Here is a 19,432-nt window from a genome sequence, read left to right on the forward strand (position 1 = left end):
CCATGCAGGTAACTATGATACACTAAAAAAATTGCAATACACAAGTATTTAAAATTTAAAGTCAAGGTTAAAGTCGGGTTTAGGAATAAATTCGTATTCTAGAATAATCATGTTTAGTTATACAAGTACTGCAGTTGTCGACAAGAAGTAATGGATCAAGCTGATGCAAGTGCAATTGCAATAGAGAGTAAATGAAGCTCAAGAGAGGTGAGTCCCGATTATAGGAAAATCTCTAAGTGATATTAGTGAAAAGTCAAGGTTAGGCCTATGGGCCTATCTACCATGATTAATGACGATCAATCAAAATAGCAGGGCATTAATTATTATGTACGGGCGAGACACAGACCTTCGGACTTGAGCTTTAAAGTGATGAATAGCATTGGGGACAAATGATTGTATCAAACGAGCATGGAGAATTTTCACCAACAAGCGGAATAACTTTGTTTTAAAAGGTGAAATAATTAGTGGTTTAGTTCAGTGGGTAGGAAGTGTCTCGATTTGCTAAACCCGATGCCAGCCTGCTTGTGTCGAGCAACGATTTTATTAATATCGACATGATCAATGTATGGTTCCAAGATAGTTTTTCCTTATGATAAGTACCCCTCACCAGAAGAAATCTTGTTAGGCCAAGGAGATATTAGGCCCTCTGAATGCCCTGAGGTAAAGCCCCATGGAACTTTGCAGCTAATACAACTATAATTTGTGTTAGCTTATATCCAATTCGCACTGAGTATTCAAAATTTGTGTCAAGTTTTGGATCGTGAAAAAAACTTGGACATAAAAAAATCAGAAATAACATTTACATTTAGCTAAAAATGTATTTTAAAAAGTATAAAAAAACAGAGTAAAAACAAGAAAACTCTTTATTAAATTGTATTTTCGGCTTTCGAACAAATGATCAAGAAGTTGTGTGTGTGTGATTTCGTTCAACTCTCCTTTTTCCTCTATTTAATTAGTTTTCAAAACAGAAAAGAATGAATGATTACACTGTATTTTGATTAAACGTCATTATGGTTATATTCATACAAATGTCCAAATGTAATGTCCTTTCTTGTTTGGGGGAAGAACTGCACATATACATCCATCATGTATATGACATCTCCCCTGCCGTAATATGAATTTACATAAACAATAACCAATATGTGTTGGTGAATAGGCATTCGACCAAAATATATTGGAACGATAAAATAATGATAGAGCAAAATTTTAGACGGGAAAATTGTCGGAATGGGGAAAATGCATGCAGCTATCCAATGTCATATGGTCAATTCAACCTGTTCGCATTGACATCTTAATTGTTTAGCCATGAACGGCAACTCACACATTCGCTTCTTGATAATTGAATTCAGGACTACACGTAAAATTTTCGTCCAATAGGAAATGACCGGACGTTATTTCATTTTCTGTGCAGTTTAAAAGGGCGTCACGATGAATCTTTCTCTGTCATGGCCGTATATATTTGACATAAAAGCGTTTATCATTCAGGTTTTCCAGTTTGGTGATAAGCCGAGTACTTGAACCAAGGCTGGCCTTCACGTCGACTAATTATCAAAATGCTGGTACGAAGTGATCGATTTAACATCGCTCTCATCTGACGTTTGATTGATTATCAGTCATTTCATTCGATTGTTTTCATGTTTAACATGTTTTTCAGTGTCGTATCCATCGTGTGTTTGGTGTTTTTCGCGGGAAACGTTCATTTCACTGAAACATTGTCTATAAATGAAGAACCAAGAGGTGAGAAGACGTCTATGTATCTTTACTTTTTATTTATCTAATCATAGTTGTTCTTGATTAAGGTAATTTGGAATCGTGCATCAGAAGAATAAAATCAAAACACATTCAACAGCAGCTTATCTCATATCAGATGCAAGTCCAAACTTTAAATCCAATATGGCCATCATCCAATTACTAAGATAAAAAACTGACATATCGTGTATTATGTCATATTACTTCATACTATGTTTTAAACATATGTATCATATTATATTACATGGAAATCAACTTTATGAAACATAATTTTCTTAGGGGCTATATGTTCATCACTCCTTGGCTCGTTTTTGTCTGTTTAATGAAATAAATAATCCTGTTAAAAGGGATTAAACGGTACTAAAAACGTTTTAAATCAATATAAACAAAAACTATTTCCTCGCACTTCGAGTTTTTATAATTTTATGTAGTGACATATGCTTCGATCTTTTTCATGACTACTTAAAATGATTGCCCTTGAATATAGAACATTTCCAGTCCGTGCTGTCATTCGCATTAGTGGATTGGTGACTGTGTCTGCTTTTCATCAATTCCTTGAAACAGTCCTTAAAATGTCCCCTATTATGGCCTGAATATAAAATATTTTCAGCTCGCGCTTCACGCTCGCATCATTTGGTAAGTGAAATACGTATGGTAATAATGAATTCCAATAAACAAGTTTTATAATGCCTCTCTTCAGGTCTGAATTTCGAAAATTTTCAGCTCGCACTTCGCGCTCGCAATATTTGATTAGTGAGATACGTTTCATGTTCATCATTAATAAAACTACATAAATTGCTTTATGTGCTTAAGCGGAATTTAAAAAATCAGCATGCGCTTGCTCTTCATGAATTCTTTTAAAAATATTCCTTAAAATGACCATTAATGACCCAAGGTATATACTAATGATGGTAATCATCAAAATATATTGCATATAACGTGTAAGAATGTAAATGCATGTGAATATGTAACGTATTTGTTTTTGTTTTTTGTATGTGTATTTGATAATATGGCTCACATGAAGAATTTGTACGTTATAGCCATTTTTCTTTCATACATATGCGGATACCTGAAGAAGACTCAAATGCCGAAAGCTTATAAAAATTTGAAGAAACCCAGGCCAGTCTGTCATGCCTCCAGATTTCTTGCTTTATTAGCATCCTTTCATTATGCGTCACAAAAGCACCCACGCAATGTTCAGGTCTTTCCTCTTCACTTTTGTGTAACATAATATATTATGAAAATAGGGTAAGAGAATAATGGAAGGGGTAGCTTAAATAAAAGTTCATCAGAGCTATTATCCCGTCGAAAGCATTTGTGAGGTAGAAAAATGTCTCATCTAGAAGGATAGCTCAGGGGAACTTTGATTAAAGCCCACGACTACCCGTATTCTATAATAATTACTGCATTTGTTTCATAACATATTTGAATAAAAAGAGTTTACAAAGATGTTGTACATGTACAAATTCCAACATTTTTTTAACGCAAAGAGGGGGGGGGGGGTCATAAATTATCACTGCAGGCATTTTCAGATGATGAAGAAAACATCTGGTTTTAAGGACGTTTCACTGTCAAAGTAAAATCCATGTCATTTTCACCAAATTTTACACACAGTTACTTTAGCACCTAAATATTCCAAATATACAGTGCGTATCAAAAAAGTTTACACTTAGAAAATATCCTGTAAAATTATATATTTGTAATATCCTGACGATTTTTCGACATTTTAGCATTGGTACAGATCCATTTAAGCAAATGACGATATAACTGTCGAAAAATATTTCCGCTTGAGCGAGCACCACTTACTTTTGAAAAGTTGGTGAAAAATGATTTGCGCAGAAATTTGAAATAGTTATGCGAATAAAAGTAGACCTTAATCATGAAGAACACGTGGAAATTAGTTAGTAAAATTGATTTGAAGATATCTTTACCTTTTTAAACTTATTTCCTTGCCCAAACACTTCGAAGAGTGCATTGCGCCCCACCCCACTCCCCCACACACCGAGTCCATCGTGACGATATTTGCTTTACACTGAGCTGTGATTTACATGAAATGGCTTAGGCTTGATTTTCATTTTGTTAATCATTGCCAAGCTTGGGAAAAGTGTGGAGAAACAAGTATTAAATGAAAAATCAAATGTAAACCAACTTTAAATGATAAAAACTTAGTGAAAAATGCTGGAGATGTCTGATATAAACTTTTGTTCAGATTCAGTTATGTCCTCAGATCCAGCTGGCACAAAAAGGGTAAAGGTTGTGCTTACTAAGTGTTGAAATTTCAAATTTGGGCGGCAAAATTGTTACAAAATGCTTGAATGTATCCGTTTTATGTCAATTGGCTAAAAGTGCTAGGGAAATTTATGAGAAATGCTTCGCAGGGTAAGTTTGATTTCGCCCTTTCCCCTTGACACAGCGTGAAAACAAGCATTTCTGCGCAAACAGATTTCTGCCAGCTTTACAAAAATGGACAGTGCTCACTCAAGTGTAACATTCTGTCAAAATTTTTACTGTCATTGGATAGATGAGACCCAAACCCATAATTATATGTGAAAAAATTACCCACATGTTGTATATTTGTTAATTCCCATGGCTTTTTCAAAGTGTAAACTTTTTTTTGATACGCACTGTAGAATAAAAAACTACATGGGTTCATGTGTTTGATTTTTTGCTGTTGAGCTTTGAACTTTACCCATTTGAAAGGTCTCGAGGAATAGCAATGAAAATAATTTTGCAGTTTTAGACCCCACGAGGTCGCAACGTAGAGGTTAAAACTGTATTACTCAGTCCAAATCTATCTAAATTTCACAAAATTTTACACTAGAGTTCAGGATTATATACTAAGATAAAGAATCCACTCGTATTGCCATTTGTTTGCTCTTTCAAGAGTAGCAGTACCTTCAAATTGGAAAATGAGGTGTGCCAGACCATAAACACGTCTGAAAAATTTGAAAACAAATTTAAGAAGTGCAATAAACACTGCGCCTTGTCCAAACCCATGTCATTTTCACCAAAGTTTGCTTGGTTATATAGAAAGGTATACCAATGATGTTTGAATATTAAAAATTAGGGGTTTGTGTACTCGTTTTCAAACTATCAGCAAATTTCATGGAGCAAATGTACTTTGAAAACACACACACACACGCAAAACGCGTCAAAAGGCTTATCTACACAAAGAAAATTTCTATAGGCCTACCAATATCCCAGCGAATAAAAATCGAGGTCATAGCATCTCATATCCCAACACTGCAGAGTGAAGTATTCTGAAGAGGTAGATGCGTTTAAAAAGTTGGTACATAGATTATTTACCGCTTATGGCTTCGTAAAATAACGCATCAAGACAATTTGCTAACCTGCCGCGCATACATTCGTAATTCCGAAGCTTCGTAATTCCGAAGCTTCGGTTATTCCGAAGGTTCGTATTTCCGAAGGTTCGTAAATCCGAAGGTTCGTAATTCCGAAGGTTCGTCAATCCGAAAACGAAATAAGGTTCGTAATTCCGAAGGTTCGTTAATCCGAAAACGAAATAAGGTTCGTTAATCCGAAAACGAAATAAGGTTCGTAATTCCGAAGGTTCGTTAATCCGAAAACGAAATAAGGTTCGTTAATCCGAAAATTAAATAAGGTTCGTATTTCCGAAAATGAAAATTATTCATTTTGGTAACAAAAATGATGTTGTCATTACAAGATTACACGATATTATGCAATGATAGTAATAACGATCGATGATACATGTGTGTGTTGTGGCCAAAAGCATGTATTTCATTAAGAATATAGATCAAGCATAGGCTAATTTCGATTTTATCTGAGCAATTGCTGCCTAAGCAAAATGGTTTAAAGATGCAGGGGGTCAAGTGTGTTGGTCGCGTGCGAGTAACCTCTAGATAATAGGATTTGTATTGGAGGGGATGTCATTTTTAATAACAGCTTCTGCTGGTAATAAAATAAAAAATAATACTAATAATGATCCTTGTGAGATGTTGAAAGCGCGAATTGCAAGCTCAAACTATAGACATTTCATGTAACAAGACGTGAAGTGAGCATTCGGAGCATTTTTTGTAATCGTGAGAAAGATGTGTATCTTTCTAAAGATGCGAGGGCAAGCTGTAATATATTTATATACTGACCTGGGGCCCGTTGCATAAAACTTTTTACCTGAGAAAACTCAGGTTGTTTTTACAGGAGTTTTTGCCCTGTGCTAAAGTCATGCAGTGGCGGAAATCAGACTAACCTTAGTTTTCAGTTTTTACCAGAGTTTTCTCAGGTAAAAAGTTTTATGCAACAGGCTTCAGAAAGTAATCTTTTAAGGACTGCATTTAGTGACTCATGAATAGAATATATATCTCACGAACTAAATAATGAGAGCGCGAACCGGAAGCTTAAAATTTGTGATATTCCAACCTGAAAACTGGACATTCTAAGCATTCTTGTAAAAATGATAATAATAATGGCTGGGAGAACAGTTTTCAGAACTGAAGTGGCTTCCCTGGGTAAATGGTATCTATATCAATATTATCATTATTATCAGTCTAGGAATACATGAAATTTCCAAAAGTTTGAGCACGTGATTCGCTCGCAACATCTCACAAGGATGCCCTTTTAACAGTAATTGCTCAAAAAGGCGAATTTTACATCTTCAGATTTGATTTTTTTCCCCCAAACCGCTTGCTCGCTATGCTCGCAGAAATGAAACGTAAATATATAACTTTAGTGATCACTTAAAAAAATTTGCTCAATTTAATTACTACAAAACACACAACCTGTTTACACAGGTGATAATCTCATGGTGAAAATATCCGTTTGCACCAAATTGCCCCTATTGGCCCCTTTTTTGCTTTGCCCCCCCCCAAAAAAAAAATAGGAAAATACGTTCCGCCGCCATTGGTTGAAACACGCATCGTCTTCATAGCTAACTGCAAAAAGTTCTTAAAATGTCCCCTTTAGATTAGGTCTGAGGTTATATATTTTAAATTTCTGTTCGCGCTTCTTGCTCGCAGTTATTATCTAAATTTAGTTACATAGGCATCTCGTTTTAAAGATCACAAACATATTGCCCATCATATTAAAAAAATATATAGCTCGCATTATTTAAAAAGGGCTTATCATGTTATTACATATTTACTTTACTTTATAAGTATAAAGCTAATTATTGACTGTTAGGACTACCCTTTGAAAGAAACAAACAAAAATCAACTTTAAGCTGCCGATCGAGGAAAATATGGTTGAAAAAAAATTGCCCCCCCCCTTATTTGACGAAAGCTGGATCCGCCGGGAGGGAGGCAGGGGGCACTTGCACCCCAAAAATGAAATAAAAAACAGGGAAATTAATATTTTCCAAAATGGGAAAGTTCCTTTTTCAAAAATAAATATGCCGTTTTTCATGTTTTTTTCGAAATGAAATACTCTTTTTAAAGTATACAAGTTAAGTTAAGTTTTCAGGCTGGAATATTGCAAATTTTCAGCTTGCGCTTCGCATTTTCATTCGATTGGTGAAATTGCACCCTAAAGAGGTCACTAAATGCTTTCTTTAACAGGTTCCTTTTCTGGTCAGTATGTTTAAGCTCGCGTTTTGCGCTCGTGTTAATTCTTTAGTTAGATGCACATCTTTTTAATGACAGCAGAAATCTGCTCGGATTTTTAAAAACTTATTTTAATTTTTTATTGAAATACCCTAAAGTTTAAGCTTGTGATTCACGCTCGCAACACCTCGCAATATTGCCATTTTAAGAATAATTGACCCCCAAAACGTTTTACAACTTCACCTTTGAATTTGTTTTACCAAGCCGCTCGCTCATTATACTCTCTCCCGAAAAATAAAGCCTAAATATACATTTTGCCATAATAAGAAGTCACTTCAACATAGTTTTTCTCTACTTAATCGATATCAAACACACAATGACTTCAAGCAGATGATAATCTTAAGGTAAAAATATCACCAAAGTGCCCATTTTGACGTATGAGTTTCATTTTTTGGCTTTACCTCCCAACGAAAATTCGTTCGGCCGCCCTTGCCTTCCCATCCTCATAATAATTGAACGGCAACAGTGTCCCCCGCCCCACTCCCCTTGCCTCTGCTTTCCCGCTTTTCATTTTTCGTATTAACGAACCTTATTTTGTTTTCGGATTAACGAACCTTATTTCGTTTTCGGATTAACGAACCTTCGGAAAAACGAGCCTTATTTCGTTTTCGGATCAACGAACCTTTTTTCGCTTTCGGATTAACGAACCTTCGGAAAAACGAACCTTATTTCGTTTTCGGATCAACGAACCTTATTTCGCTTTCGGATTAACGAACCTTCGGAAAAACGAACCTTATTTCGTTTTCGGATCAACGAACCTTCGGAACAACGAACCTTATTTCGTTTTCGGATAAACGAACCTTCGGAACAACGAACCTTATTTCGTTTTCGGATTATCGAACCTTCGGAATAACGAACCGTCGGAATTACGCCACAAATGTTCGGATTAACGAACCCTTTTTCGTTTTCGGATTAACGAACATCGAGGTATAGGCAATTTACGTGTTTCGGAATTACGAACCTTCGGAATAAAGAACCTTCGGAATTACGAAGCTTCGGAATTACGAAGTGTAGAACAACTAAAGACCTTCTTGAGAAAGGAAATGATTTACGGTTATAAAGTGACCCCTGAGTTCTTACTTATTCGTTAAAGACGCTTCCGTCAGACTATACGACCATCTTACGATTTCTGTTGTCGCAAGATTGTCGTATTTGCCAGGAGTGGGGCAGCCGGACTAGACCCAATAATTCTGATTGTACAAAAGCAATACAGCCCTAAAAATGTATTGTGTGTAATCCGGCTGGATCTGCAACTCATGACACTCTGAATTCATTCGTAAGAAGATTTTAGGATTTTTTGGGGTACATTTTGTCGAGTTGTAAAAAAAGACGCTGCCATATCCTGTCAAATATCCTCTTACTGTTGAATTGTTGATTTTTTCAAAATGGATGTAGTGCCAAGGAGACTGCGAGTCCCTTGTGAATGCCTTACAACGTTAAGAGTCGCTCGTAAAAGCGCCGTAAGAATTTCCGTTCTAAAGGCGATCGTTAAAACGTCGTCAGAGCGTTTCACGAACAGCTTAACGTGTTCTTACAATCATCGTATGAAATCGAAGCGTTTAGAATTGTCTCTCGACCTAATCTAACGTGGTTTTCACGATTTTCTTTCAATGTTCGTGCGACCGCCTTACGAAGAGACGATGTGGCACGACATTAAAAAAAGTCTTGGACAAAGCCATCGACTCGACCAAGCTGCGAACTTACGAATCGTCTACGAACGCTTATTTCGTACGACCATCTTGTGAAGATGAAATGGCCAAAAAAAAAAAATATCGTTCTTATTGCAGCTTTAAACAACTTCGTGCCAATGACCATGACAGCATTAAGTAATATCCTTGAACTTCGTTTTGACATTAAACACCCCAAAACTATCCACCGTATGTACATCTTCTACAAATCACACTTATTATCTTTTAAGTTACCAGTTATAATTCTGTTCCAAATACAAATGTTAAATCCATTAGTACTTATTTTACAGTAAACTTAATTTTTGTAATCAAGTTTCATTATATATATATAATTGTATATGAATCACACTTTAATATTTACTGTCTGTGTCATAAGTCCATGAACGAAAAAAATTATTAATATAGCCTTGGTAAGGAGAAAGTGAAAGTTACGTGAAACAAAATTGTAATTTTATCCTGCTCGCAAGAAGACGAATGAATTTCTATATAGCATGGGTTAAGATTTAGTAACGTAAACAATTCAAATTTAAATTGTCAGACAGAATGAAAGAGCATATCATAAAAGGAATGTTTTTTGTGGATAAAATTCAACACTTATTGGATAAATATACACCCCCCCCCCACACACACACATATATATATTCCAAAAGGAGCTAAATCCACTTTTGGTATTTTTCTGTAAATGGAGGTTTTTTAATTCACAACTTTCCCTTAACCACTGCTGTTTTATTCTTAGATTGATTAAATCATAATTTCAAAAATCTAGCAAAGATGAATTTTTAAAGAATTTGTGAAATTTCATTTTTCATGAATTCAACTCCTTTTGGAACAAAACCCTAGTAAAATGTTATTTTTTGCCAATTTAGACATGTTTGATATTGGAAATTGAACGCAAAACACATAAATATGGCTGGCAGAGGACATTTCACATCTTTTCTGATGTTTATACATTGATCATAACAAAAAGAAAAAAAATATTTTGTCATCTTTTCTATAGACGGTGACTTTTCGATATCTAATTCCAAAAAGAGCTAAATCCAAAAATATCCATAAAAACTGTGATATTCTGTTATTTTCAGCAAGATTTGCACTAATGGTGTGAACTTGTATCCACAACATGTACCTAAAAATTGAATGCATACCTTTATTTAAAATAGGAACAATAACCAATTTCAAATAATCGCAAAGTGGATTAAGCTACTTTTGGAACAATACTGAAATTTGCAATCAATTTTTACCAACCTTACCATCTTTTTTTCAAACGCGATATGTTGCATTTGATTCCCACGTCTAAGATACAATTATTCTTATTAGAATATCCCGGGGGGGGGCACTTACATTGACGAGTGGAGGATGTCTTTTTCAAGAAAGGACACGTTACGTAACGTAATAAAGGTGTCAAAAACACCGAAATAATGGAAAAAGGGTGTCTACTTTTGCTAGGAAAGCTACGTGTTTAGGGTCGAATTTGAGATGGTGTAAAAAAATAAGACGAAAATATTTTATAAAGGATGTACTTTTTGCCCCAAGAATCAACCGTAAGTGTTTAGGGTACGATTTGCGCGAGATGTTGGAGGTGAGGCTGTACTAAACCCAATGGTGTAAATAATTATTCAACCTTCATGAAAACTTAAGATATTGTTTAATGATTGAAATATAATGGTTTGATCTTCTTTAAAAGAAGAAGATAAAGAAGAAGAATGATAGAAGAAGAAGAAAAAGAAAAAAAGAAGAAGAAGAAGAAAAGGAAGAAGAAGAAGGAGAAGAGGGATGAGGAGGAGGAGCAGAGGGAGCAGGAGAAAAGGAACAAGAAGGACAAAAAGAAGAAGAATTTTTGTATACAGTTCAGTATAAAAGATTCGTCATGATTTTATACATTTCTCTCTCATGTCTCTTTCGAAATATTTGCTTTTTTAAAAGATTCTTTTAAGGTCAGGCTCATCCTTCGAATATCGTCGAGAATCTAGAATTTTTTATTAGTTCTTGTAACCCTCTTTTTTTCATCTCATATTGAATTCATATTGATGGTGCATTGCAGTTTGCTGTAAAAATTCTCCCCTTTTGTCCTATATTCTATTTACTTAGATTTCATTTAGACATATTTCAAGTTATATAATAATGTTTTTTCCCAAGGAACTTGTATTGCTACGATACAAGTATGATTGCAAGGTAACATACTTTTATATTAACATTTTACATGTGCACTGTCAATTTATGTAAATCTCGCAGAAATGCTTGTTTTCACACTGTGTCAAGGGGAAAAATTTGAAATAAAATGGATACATGCAAGCATTTTGTAATAATTTGCTACCAAAATTAAAATTTTGATACTTAGTAGGCACAACCTTTACCCTTTTTGTGCCAGCTGGATCTGAGGACATACCTAAATATAAACAAAAGCTTATATCAGACATCTCCAATATTTTTTTACTGTTTTTATTACTTAAAGTGGGTTTACATTTCATTTTTCATTTAATACTTGTTTCTCCACACTTTTCCCAAGCTTGAAAATGATTAACAAAAAGAAAATCAAGCCTAAGCCATTTCATAAAATTCACAGCTCAGTGTAAAGCAAATATCGTCACGATGGCCTCGGTGTGTGGGGGAGTGGGGTGGGGCGCAATGACACTCTTCGAAGTGATTTGGGCAAGGAAATCAGTTGAAAAAGGAAAAAGATATATTCAAATCAATTTTACTAGCTAAATTTCATGTGTACTTCATGATTAAGGTCTAATTTTATTCGCATAACTATTTCATAGTTCTGCGCAAATAATTTTTCACTAACTTTTCCAAAGTAAGTGGTGCTCACTCAAGCGGAAATATTTTTCGACAGTTATATCGTCATTTGCTTGTCACGTGCATTTTATGTTGTTTTGTTATTTTTCATGGTCCAGTAGCAGCTGAATAGGGCTTTTACTTTCAATAAAACAATTGAACGTTTTGTTCTTGGAATCAAAAGTGAATATGGTAAATAATTAATATGGAAGTTATATATGCACTGAAATTGAGATCGATGAGGTATATTGATTCTAAGCGAAAATTTACATTAAGTGAACCAAATTTTTAATGAAAGGAAATATAAAACTTTCCTGGATGATATCGCCTGCAAGAAGGCGTATTTAATAGCAATTCTAGAATCATATAAAGGGAAATGAAATTTGACAGAGACACACAGAAAACAGAAGTAAGGAGAAGAGCGTAAGTACCCATTAGTAGATGGCTATTTTAATGGAATGCATTAACAGTGAACAATGGCGGGAGCACTGATTTCATAAAGCAGTGTTTAAAAAAGGACGAGTTGCATATTTTATGAAAGGCACCGATTCTTTGTGGTCAAATCAAGCAAATTTTAAAATCTTTGCATTAAAAGATTGTTAAATTAAAGAAAGAGTAAACGAATTGGTATCAAATTAAAGAAAGAGGTATACATGTATCCTGCCGTTGAGCATATCACATAACCATTCAATCATGATATCACAATGAAAAAAAATATAGACATCGTCCATAACAAACAATTAAAATGAAGAAGTAACAGTAGAAAACATTGTGGAAAAGGGAGGAGTTGAAAAGGAAGCTGCCTAAAACACGACCCAAAGCAATAAGATATAATGATAGATTCAGATAAAATCAATCTGCCTCTGTTCAGTAGGCTGAGCATGCGCAGATTGATTTGTTTTCTGCATCTACCGACCTCTTTTCCTGCTGCTGATATGTTATTGAAATAGTTACAAGAAATTAATAAAATGCAAACTTCCAATACGTAAGGTAAGAGTGAATTGTGTCACCTTTCTCCCTACCATGCCTACGCCGCGTCGTTGCTTCTGAATAATGCCAGAATAATACAAAAGATGGAGAGAAGTATGCAGCATGCATGGAAGAGGAATCGATTGGTTGATCAGTTTTGTTCCACATGTTCCATTGCATATCTATTGTAGTACAGTCCCCAATATTTTCCTGATTATAGGGAATGGATGTGGTCACGGTTGATAGGAATATCTTATTGCATAGAAAAAGTTTCAGCAATACGCGATGTTCCTTCGAGAATATATGATGAGCTATAGGCCTACATTAGGAATATAATTGACTACATGTGAACTGATACTACTGCGATACTACTACCACTGCTACTAATTCCACTGCCACTAATGGTTATGATGATGATGATGATGATGATGATAATAATAATACTGATAATAATAACGACAATGATATTTCTCATAACAATAACAATTTAATTATTTTTTATCAATGACATCAAAGATGAAGGTTATCGATGCAGGGGGGCAGTGCGCTCGTCTTTACAATCATGAGAATACTGATAATAACTTCAGCATCTCTCATTGTTTAAGATAAAGATTTACCGTTATTTCGAATTCGTTTGATAGTGAAAAGTAAAAAAAATATTTATACTCCTGGAAAGTCTAAGAATTCTGATCAAGTCTGAACGATCACATGTCTGCCACATGGTCATCACAGCTGTTTCAATTATGTGACTAAACCCTGATGACAAACAAAGTAGATGGTCAGCAAATAGAATATAGAGATGTCCAATTTCCAACCAGTGGAACAGATTTGTATCAAGATCAATATATGCCACCGTATCCAAGGAAACAAAAACGTAGAATATTGATTATAAATCTAGAAAATCATTAAAACTCAAAGCTAAGCTAGGAGATTTGATTTCGTTATCAGTGAATATGGGCCATATTTCTTTTAAACATATATAAGATTATTATCCGTAATATTTGTAATAAGGGGGGCAATGGATAGCAAAGTTAGAGTTAACTATTCAATATTGTTTAGAACAACAAGTTTCAAGTTTAACTCCAAAATCAGAGAACGTTTTCTTTCCCCTTTTTTGGAGGGGGGGGGGGGTGAAGTGCCCTCCAAAGGGGTCAATTCTGGTGGGTTTCTTTTAATAGACTCATATACATAATGTATTATTCTTCTTGGCATTTAAAGAAGAGAAGAATCACGATTAGTAATAGAAGAATGCTATACAAATTCGATAAGAGTGAAAACACAGAGCTATCACCTTTCATGTATCTTGGGGCGTTTAATATAATGACTGGTCAATCCCGAGGTAAAATTAAGGACCGGGATCTTGTTTGTAACCTGTTTGAAGAATCACGACTAATGGAAAAGCACTTCAGTGCTAGGTATACCCTTAGCTTTTTAATGAATCACGTTACCGTGATTTGGCATATGCGAAAACTAGGTTGAACTAACGAGGTATTCCTAAATTTAGGGGCTTGCCTTTCATACAAGTTTTAAAAATCATCATAATTTTCTTAATTGTGTTTATCTGATGCATAATTGCGTTATATGTATATGATATTATTTACGTTATGTTATGTTCATTATATTATGTACAACATTGTGAAACGGAAACCAATAAAATGAAATGAGAGTGATGGGACATTATACTGTCATTTTCGAGGCGTTTTGACTCTAGCTCTCTCTCAGAGGCGAAGCTAAGGAAGGATAGTGTCCTCTTTCATTTATTCATATCGACAATGGGGTGCACTGTTAAAAAACCGTGATTTTACAGAACAGAAAAAATAAGAAGATTTGCAGAAAGCAATAACACAATCATTCTGTAAATTCATAAAACAGGATTTTTTCTGCAATTTAACAGAACAGGTCTGTTTAAAAAGGGGAAAAGGGTGTTTTATTTAAGGAAATTTGTAAGATTCCATACCCCCAAAACTGATTTCCTGTAAGATTACGCAATCTTGTAAGATTACAGGTGTTCTCGAGACTGCTGGGGAGTGTTTCATCCCGGTGTTTCATCAACATCTTTGTCCGACAAGTTTACAGATCTGACAACTTTCCTTGATGTTGGCTGAGAAGCACTGTTACTGTGGCAACTGTCGGACTTGTCGGATAAAATGTCCTTTCATGAAACGGGCTCCAGGTCTGGGAAGCTGTACGTCTGAATGATTACTGTATAAATAGTTTTCAATATATATTATCACGTTATTCTTTTATTGAAAAGGTATTATACAATTAAATGGACTGCAATTTATGTAGGATTATTACTACTTGGACAAAATGCATTCAATTATTAAATTATTTTAGACATACCATGCATTGGCACGAATCTGATTTTACAACACAGCAAAGAATATTATCCAAGCGTAAGAAATGCCATGTAAAAATGATATTGACTTATTTGGGAGAAAATACTCTTTCAAGATACATATATATATTATGTAACAGTCAAGCGTTCATGATAAGGAATTTCATTAAATTTTCAGTGATGAGGTATAAATTCTTTACCTACTCACTCGGTAGTTGCTGACTTGAGAGAGGTGAACGAAAACTCAAAACCTAATTGTTTTGATAAATACCTCATAATTTATATTTGACCGATCGGATAGCAACTTTCTATGTACCCTTTGTATTGACTTCATGGCTCTTGATTTGAGATCTTTCATCAGGAACAATGCATTAATATATGAAGATTTTTTTTTCATGCCAGAATTACAGCCACATTTGAATGATTCACGCTGTAAAAAAAACATTGTTTGAAATATAAAGCAATGATGTTTAAGCCCAACAATCTTATATAAACCTTAAAACAATTGTTTACATAAAAAACCCAACTTATCTAAAGTTGATAGAATGGCTGACTAAAACAGCGTTGCTTAATATTTTTAACAGCGTTTTACAGCACAGAATAAGTCGCTGCAACAAGAAGTTAATTTCGTTTACCAAAAATAAAGATCCGTGTATATGGGAAAATACATGTATATCGGGTGTGTGTTTCATAAAGCTGTTCGTAAAGTTACACACAACTTTACGCACAACTAGAACACTTTCTTGGGTCATAAATCAATTACATAGGGATATCACATAGCATTAGAAAGGGTCACCAGTCGTGCGTAAAGTCATTCGAATCTCAGCTGTATGAAACACCCACCAGGAAAGTGAGGATATATATGGAACATGATATTCCCCGAAGTACATTTAAGCACATGTGGTATAGTACATTAGGTTAATTCTCATCAACCACCCTTTCTAGAAATCACATACACCCGCAAACCAAAACCCACACGAATATACACACTTGCACACACACACACACACACACACACACCCCACCAACGTGCGAGTATCCACACCCACACAATACCATGACTGCTCTAGATAGTTTTTCTTTATTCTTTATAATTATAGACCTTTACAAGCCTACTTCAAATCCCATTTTCGTAATTCAAGTCATAATTATGCCTTTTATTATCTTTTCACAAAAAAAAATGACAGTGAAGTCTATACGGCTGGTTGGTGGATTGACGCCCTGGGAGGGCCGAGTAGAAATACTTCATGGTGGTGAATGGGGAACAGTATGTGATGATTTATGGGATCTTGCCGATGCACATATTGTCTGTTTGAGCATGGGTTACGCATATTCTGTGGCCGCTTTAAGTGGAGCTCCGTTTGGTGAAGGCACAGGTAAGATGAAAGGATTCTAGGACATCTACCCCCTGGACATCTACCCCCCGGACATCCACCCCCTTAGGACAAGTACCCCCTAGGACAAGTACCCTCTAGGACATCTACCCCCCGGACATCTACCCCCGGACATCCACCCCATTAGGACAAGTACCCCCTAGGACAAGTACCCTCTAGGACATCTACCCCCCGGACATCCACCCCCCGGACATCTACCCCCTGACATTTTTTGTCAAATTGCTCGTTCGTTATGATCACTCACAGACGAGCAAAAATATATTTTATCAATTCAAAATCAATTTAAAGATGAGGGGGTAGATGTCCGGTGGGTGGATGTCCGGAGGGTGGGTGTCCGGGGGGTGGATGTCCGGGGGTAGATGTCCTGGGGGTGGATGTCCGGGGGGTAGATGTCCTGGGGGTGGATGTCCTGGGGTGGATGTCCGGGGGGTAGATTTCCGGGGGTGGATATCCGGGGGGGGGGGGGGTAGATGTCCGGGGGTGGATGTCCGGAGGGTGGATGTCCGGGGGGTGGGTGGATGTCCGGGGGGTAGATTTCCGGGGGGTGGATGTCCGGGGGTAGATGTCCTAGAGGGTACTTTTCCTAGGGGGTACTTGTCCTAAGGGGGTGGATGTCCGGGGGGTGGAAGTCCGGGGGGTGGATGTCCGGGGGGTAGATGTCCAGGGGGTACATGTCCGGATACTAATTAAAGGAATGCACGTAGAGGGTAGTTATACAGTGCGTATCAAAAAGAAGTTTACACTTTGAAAAAATCCTGTAAAATTATACATTTGTAATATCCTGAAGATTTTTCCACATTTTAACATTGGTACAGATCCATTTAAGCAAATGACGATATAACTATCGAAAAATATTTCCGCTTGAGTGAGCACCACTTACTTTTGAAAAGTTAGTGAAAACGGATTTGCGCAGAACTTTGAAATAGCTATGCGAATAAAAGTAAACCTTTATCATGAAGAACACGTAGAATTTAGCAAGTAAAATTGATTTGGAGATATCTTTGACATCTTTTAAGTTGTTTCCTTGCCCAATACACATCAAAGAGTGCATTGCGCCCTTCCCCCACTCCTCCACACACCAAAGCCATCAAGGCGATATTTGATTTACACTGAGCTGTGATTTACATAAAATGAATTAGGCTTGATTTTCATTTTGTTAATCATTGTCAAGATTGGGAAAAGTGTGGAGAAACAAGTATTAAATGAAAAATTAAATGTCAACCCCTTTTTAAATAATAAAAACTTAGTAAAAAAGTGCAGGAGATGTCTGATGTAAATTTTTGTTCAGATTCAGTTATGTCCTCTGATCCAGCTGGCACAAAAAGGGTAAAAGTTGTGCTTACTAAGTGTTGAAATTTCAATTCGGGTGGCAAATTTGTTTAAAAATGCTTGAATGTATCTGTTTTATCTTAATTGACTTAAAGTGCAAGGGTAATGTAGGAAAAATGTATCGCAGGGTAAGTTTGATTTTGCCCTTTGCCCTTGACACTGCGTGAAAACGAGCATTTCTGCGCAAACAGATTTCTGCGAGCTTTACAAAAATGGACAGTGCTCACTCAATTGTAACATTCTGTCAAAACTTTTACTTTCATTGGATAGATGAGACCCGTACCCAAGATTATATGTGAAAAAATTACCCGCATGTTGTATATTTTTTAATTCCCAGAGCTTTTTCAAAGTGTAAACTTTTTTTTGATACGCACTGTATATAGGGTGCCATTTCGGAATATTATCCTTTTACTAAATTGTTTATGAAAGGTTAATCTTTTTTTAAGATACTCATCGCCTTTTTATGCTGTATCAACATAATTCTAAAGATCTTCGTTTATGATATCTACATTCATTGTCGAACAAAATGATATTTAACATTTGTTTCTAGAAATAGTGATATGAACACTTCTTTGATAAATCGTGTGTAAAATAAGACTTATTTTAAAACCACGACAGGTCATAGTCCTCCAATTATGCTAATGGATTTTGACCTTGATGCATGGCTTCTCAATCTTAATTCCTTTTTAAGGTACAATTTAAGATCAAGATCCTGTAGTGATTCTCAGTGAATGAAAGCGCTGCATGAACATCCATCACTCGTGATTGCCCTTGTGTCTCTGACCTTGAATACATTTTGTATTTTGTATGTATTTTGTTTCTTGGTTTTATTTCTTTAATTTCAAAGGCGACATACTCCTAGACGCGGTAGAATGTTATGGGAACGAATCCTCCATCTTGGATTGCCTTCACGATGGAGTAGGAATTCATGACTGCAAACACGATGAAGACGCAGGAGTTCGCTGTTCTATAAGTGCAGGTATCAACTAAATTTCTGGATGAAAAAAAATCGCCATTACCCCATTTTGTGCGAAGTTTAATGTAAATGCTGATTTTTGCTCGTAACTATGAAGCGGTCTTGTATAGTCCAAGTCAGTTCAACACAGGATCCGTCCCGGTAAAGTACGTACTTGGGGTTTGCATGAAAGAGACACAAACGAAATCAGAAACAGTCCACAATCTTAGATTTTTAAAGAACCTTTTGGTACAGCATTTGAAACGTTTTGGTTCCAAACAGTATTCTATAACCGTTCGTTATACAAGGAATCATCTACGGTTCTTTATACAAGCTATGGTTTTTTGTTGCTGTGAATTCATAATCTAACAATGGATTGTTTCGTATTATAGGTTCATGTTTTGAAGAACCATAAACGAAATGTTCTAATCAGCACATTGCTTTCTAAGAATGCAGGACTGTTGTAAAGACGACAGTAACACCAGGACGTTCTGACCAGACAAGACTTAGGTCTAAGGTATTGTGTGTCACGGCTATCAGCTTTGTCCAATGAGAAGGCTCGGGCACCACTGGGAGATGAACCTTTCATGAAATAATTTATTTCGTATAAGTCTTATAAGTGTAAAAACTTTTATAAGTAACGGAAGAACGCAGGGGGG

At 35.8% G+C, this 19,432-nt stretch overlaps 1 protein-coding gene across 1 annotated transcript; it reads left to right on the top strand.

Annotated features, from left to right (window-relative positions):
• The first annotated feature begins 1,023 nt into the window (after positions 1-1,023).
• On the top strand, positions 1,024-19,385 carry LOC121409627 (scavenger receptor cysteine-rich domain-containing group B protein-like). Its single transcript, XM_041601531.1, has 3 exons — positions 1,024-1,737; positions 16,283-16,471; positions 18,666-19,385. The coding sequence occupies exons 1-3, from the start codon at positions 1,635-1,637 to the stop codon at positions 18,806-18,808; spliced, it is 435 nt and encodes a 144-aa protein (XP_041457465.1). The 5' UTR covers positions 1,024-1,634; the 3' UTR covers positions 18,809-19,385.
• Positions 19,386-19,432: the final 47 nt, after the last annotated feature.

The sequence above is a fragment of the Lytechinus variegatus genome, chromosome 2 (assembly GCF_018143015.1).
Source record: "Lytechinus variegatus isolate NC3 chromosome 2, Lvar_3.0, whole genome shotgun sequence".
Classification (NCBI taxonomy): Eukaryota; Metazoa; Echinodermata; class Echinoidea; order Temnopleuroida; family Toxopneustidae; genus Lytechinus; species Lytechinus variegatus.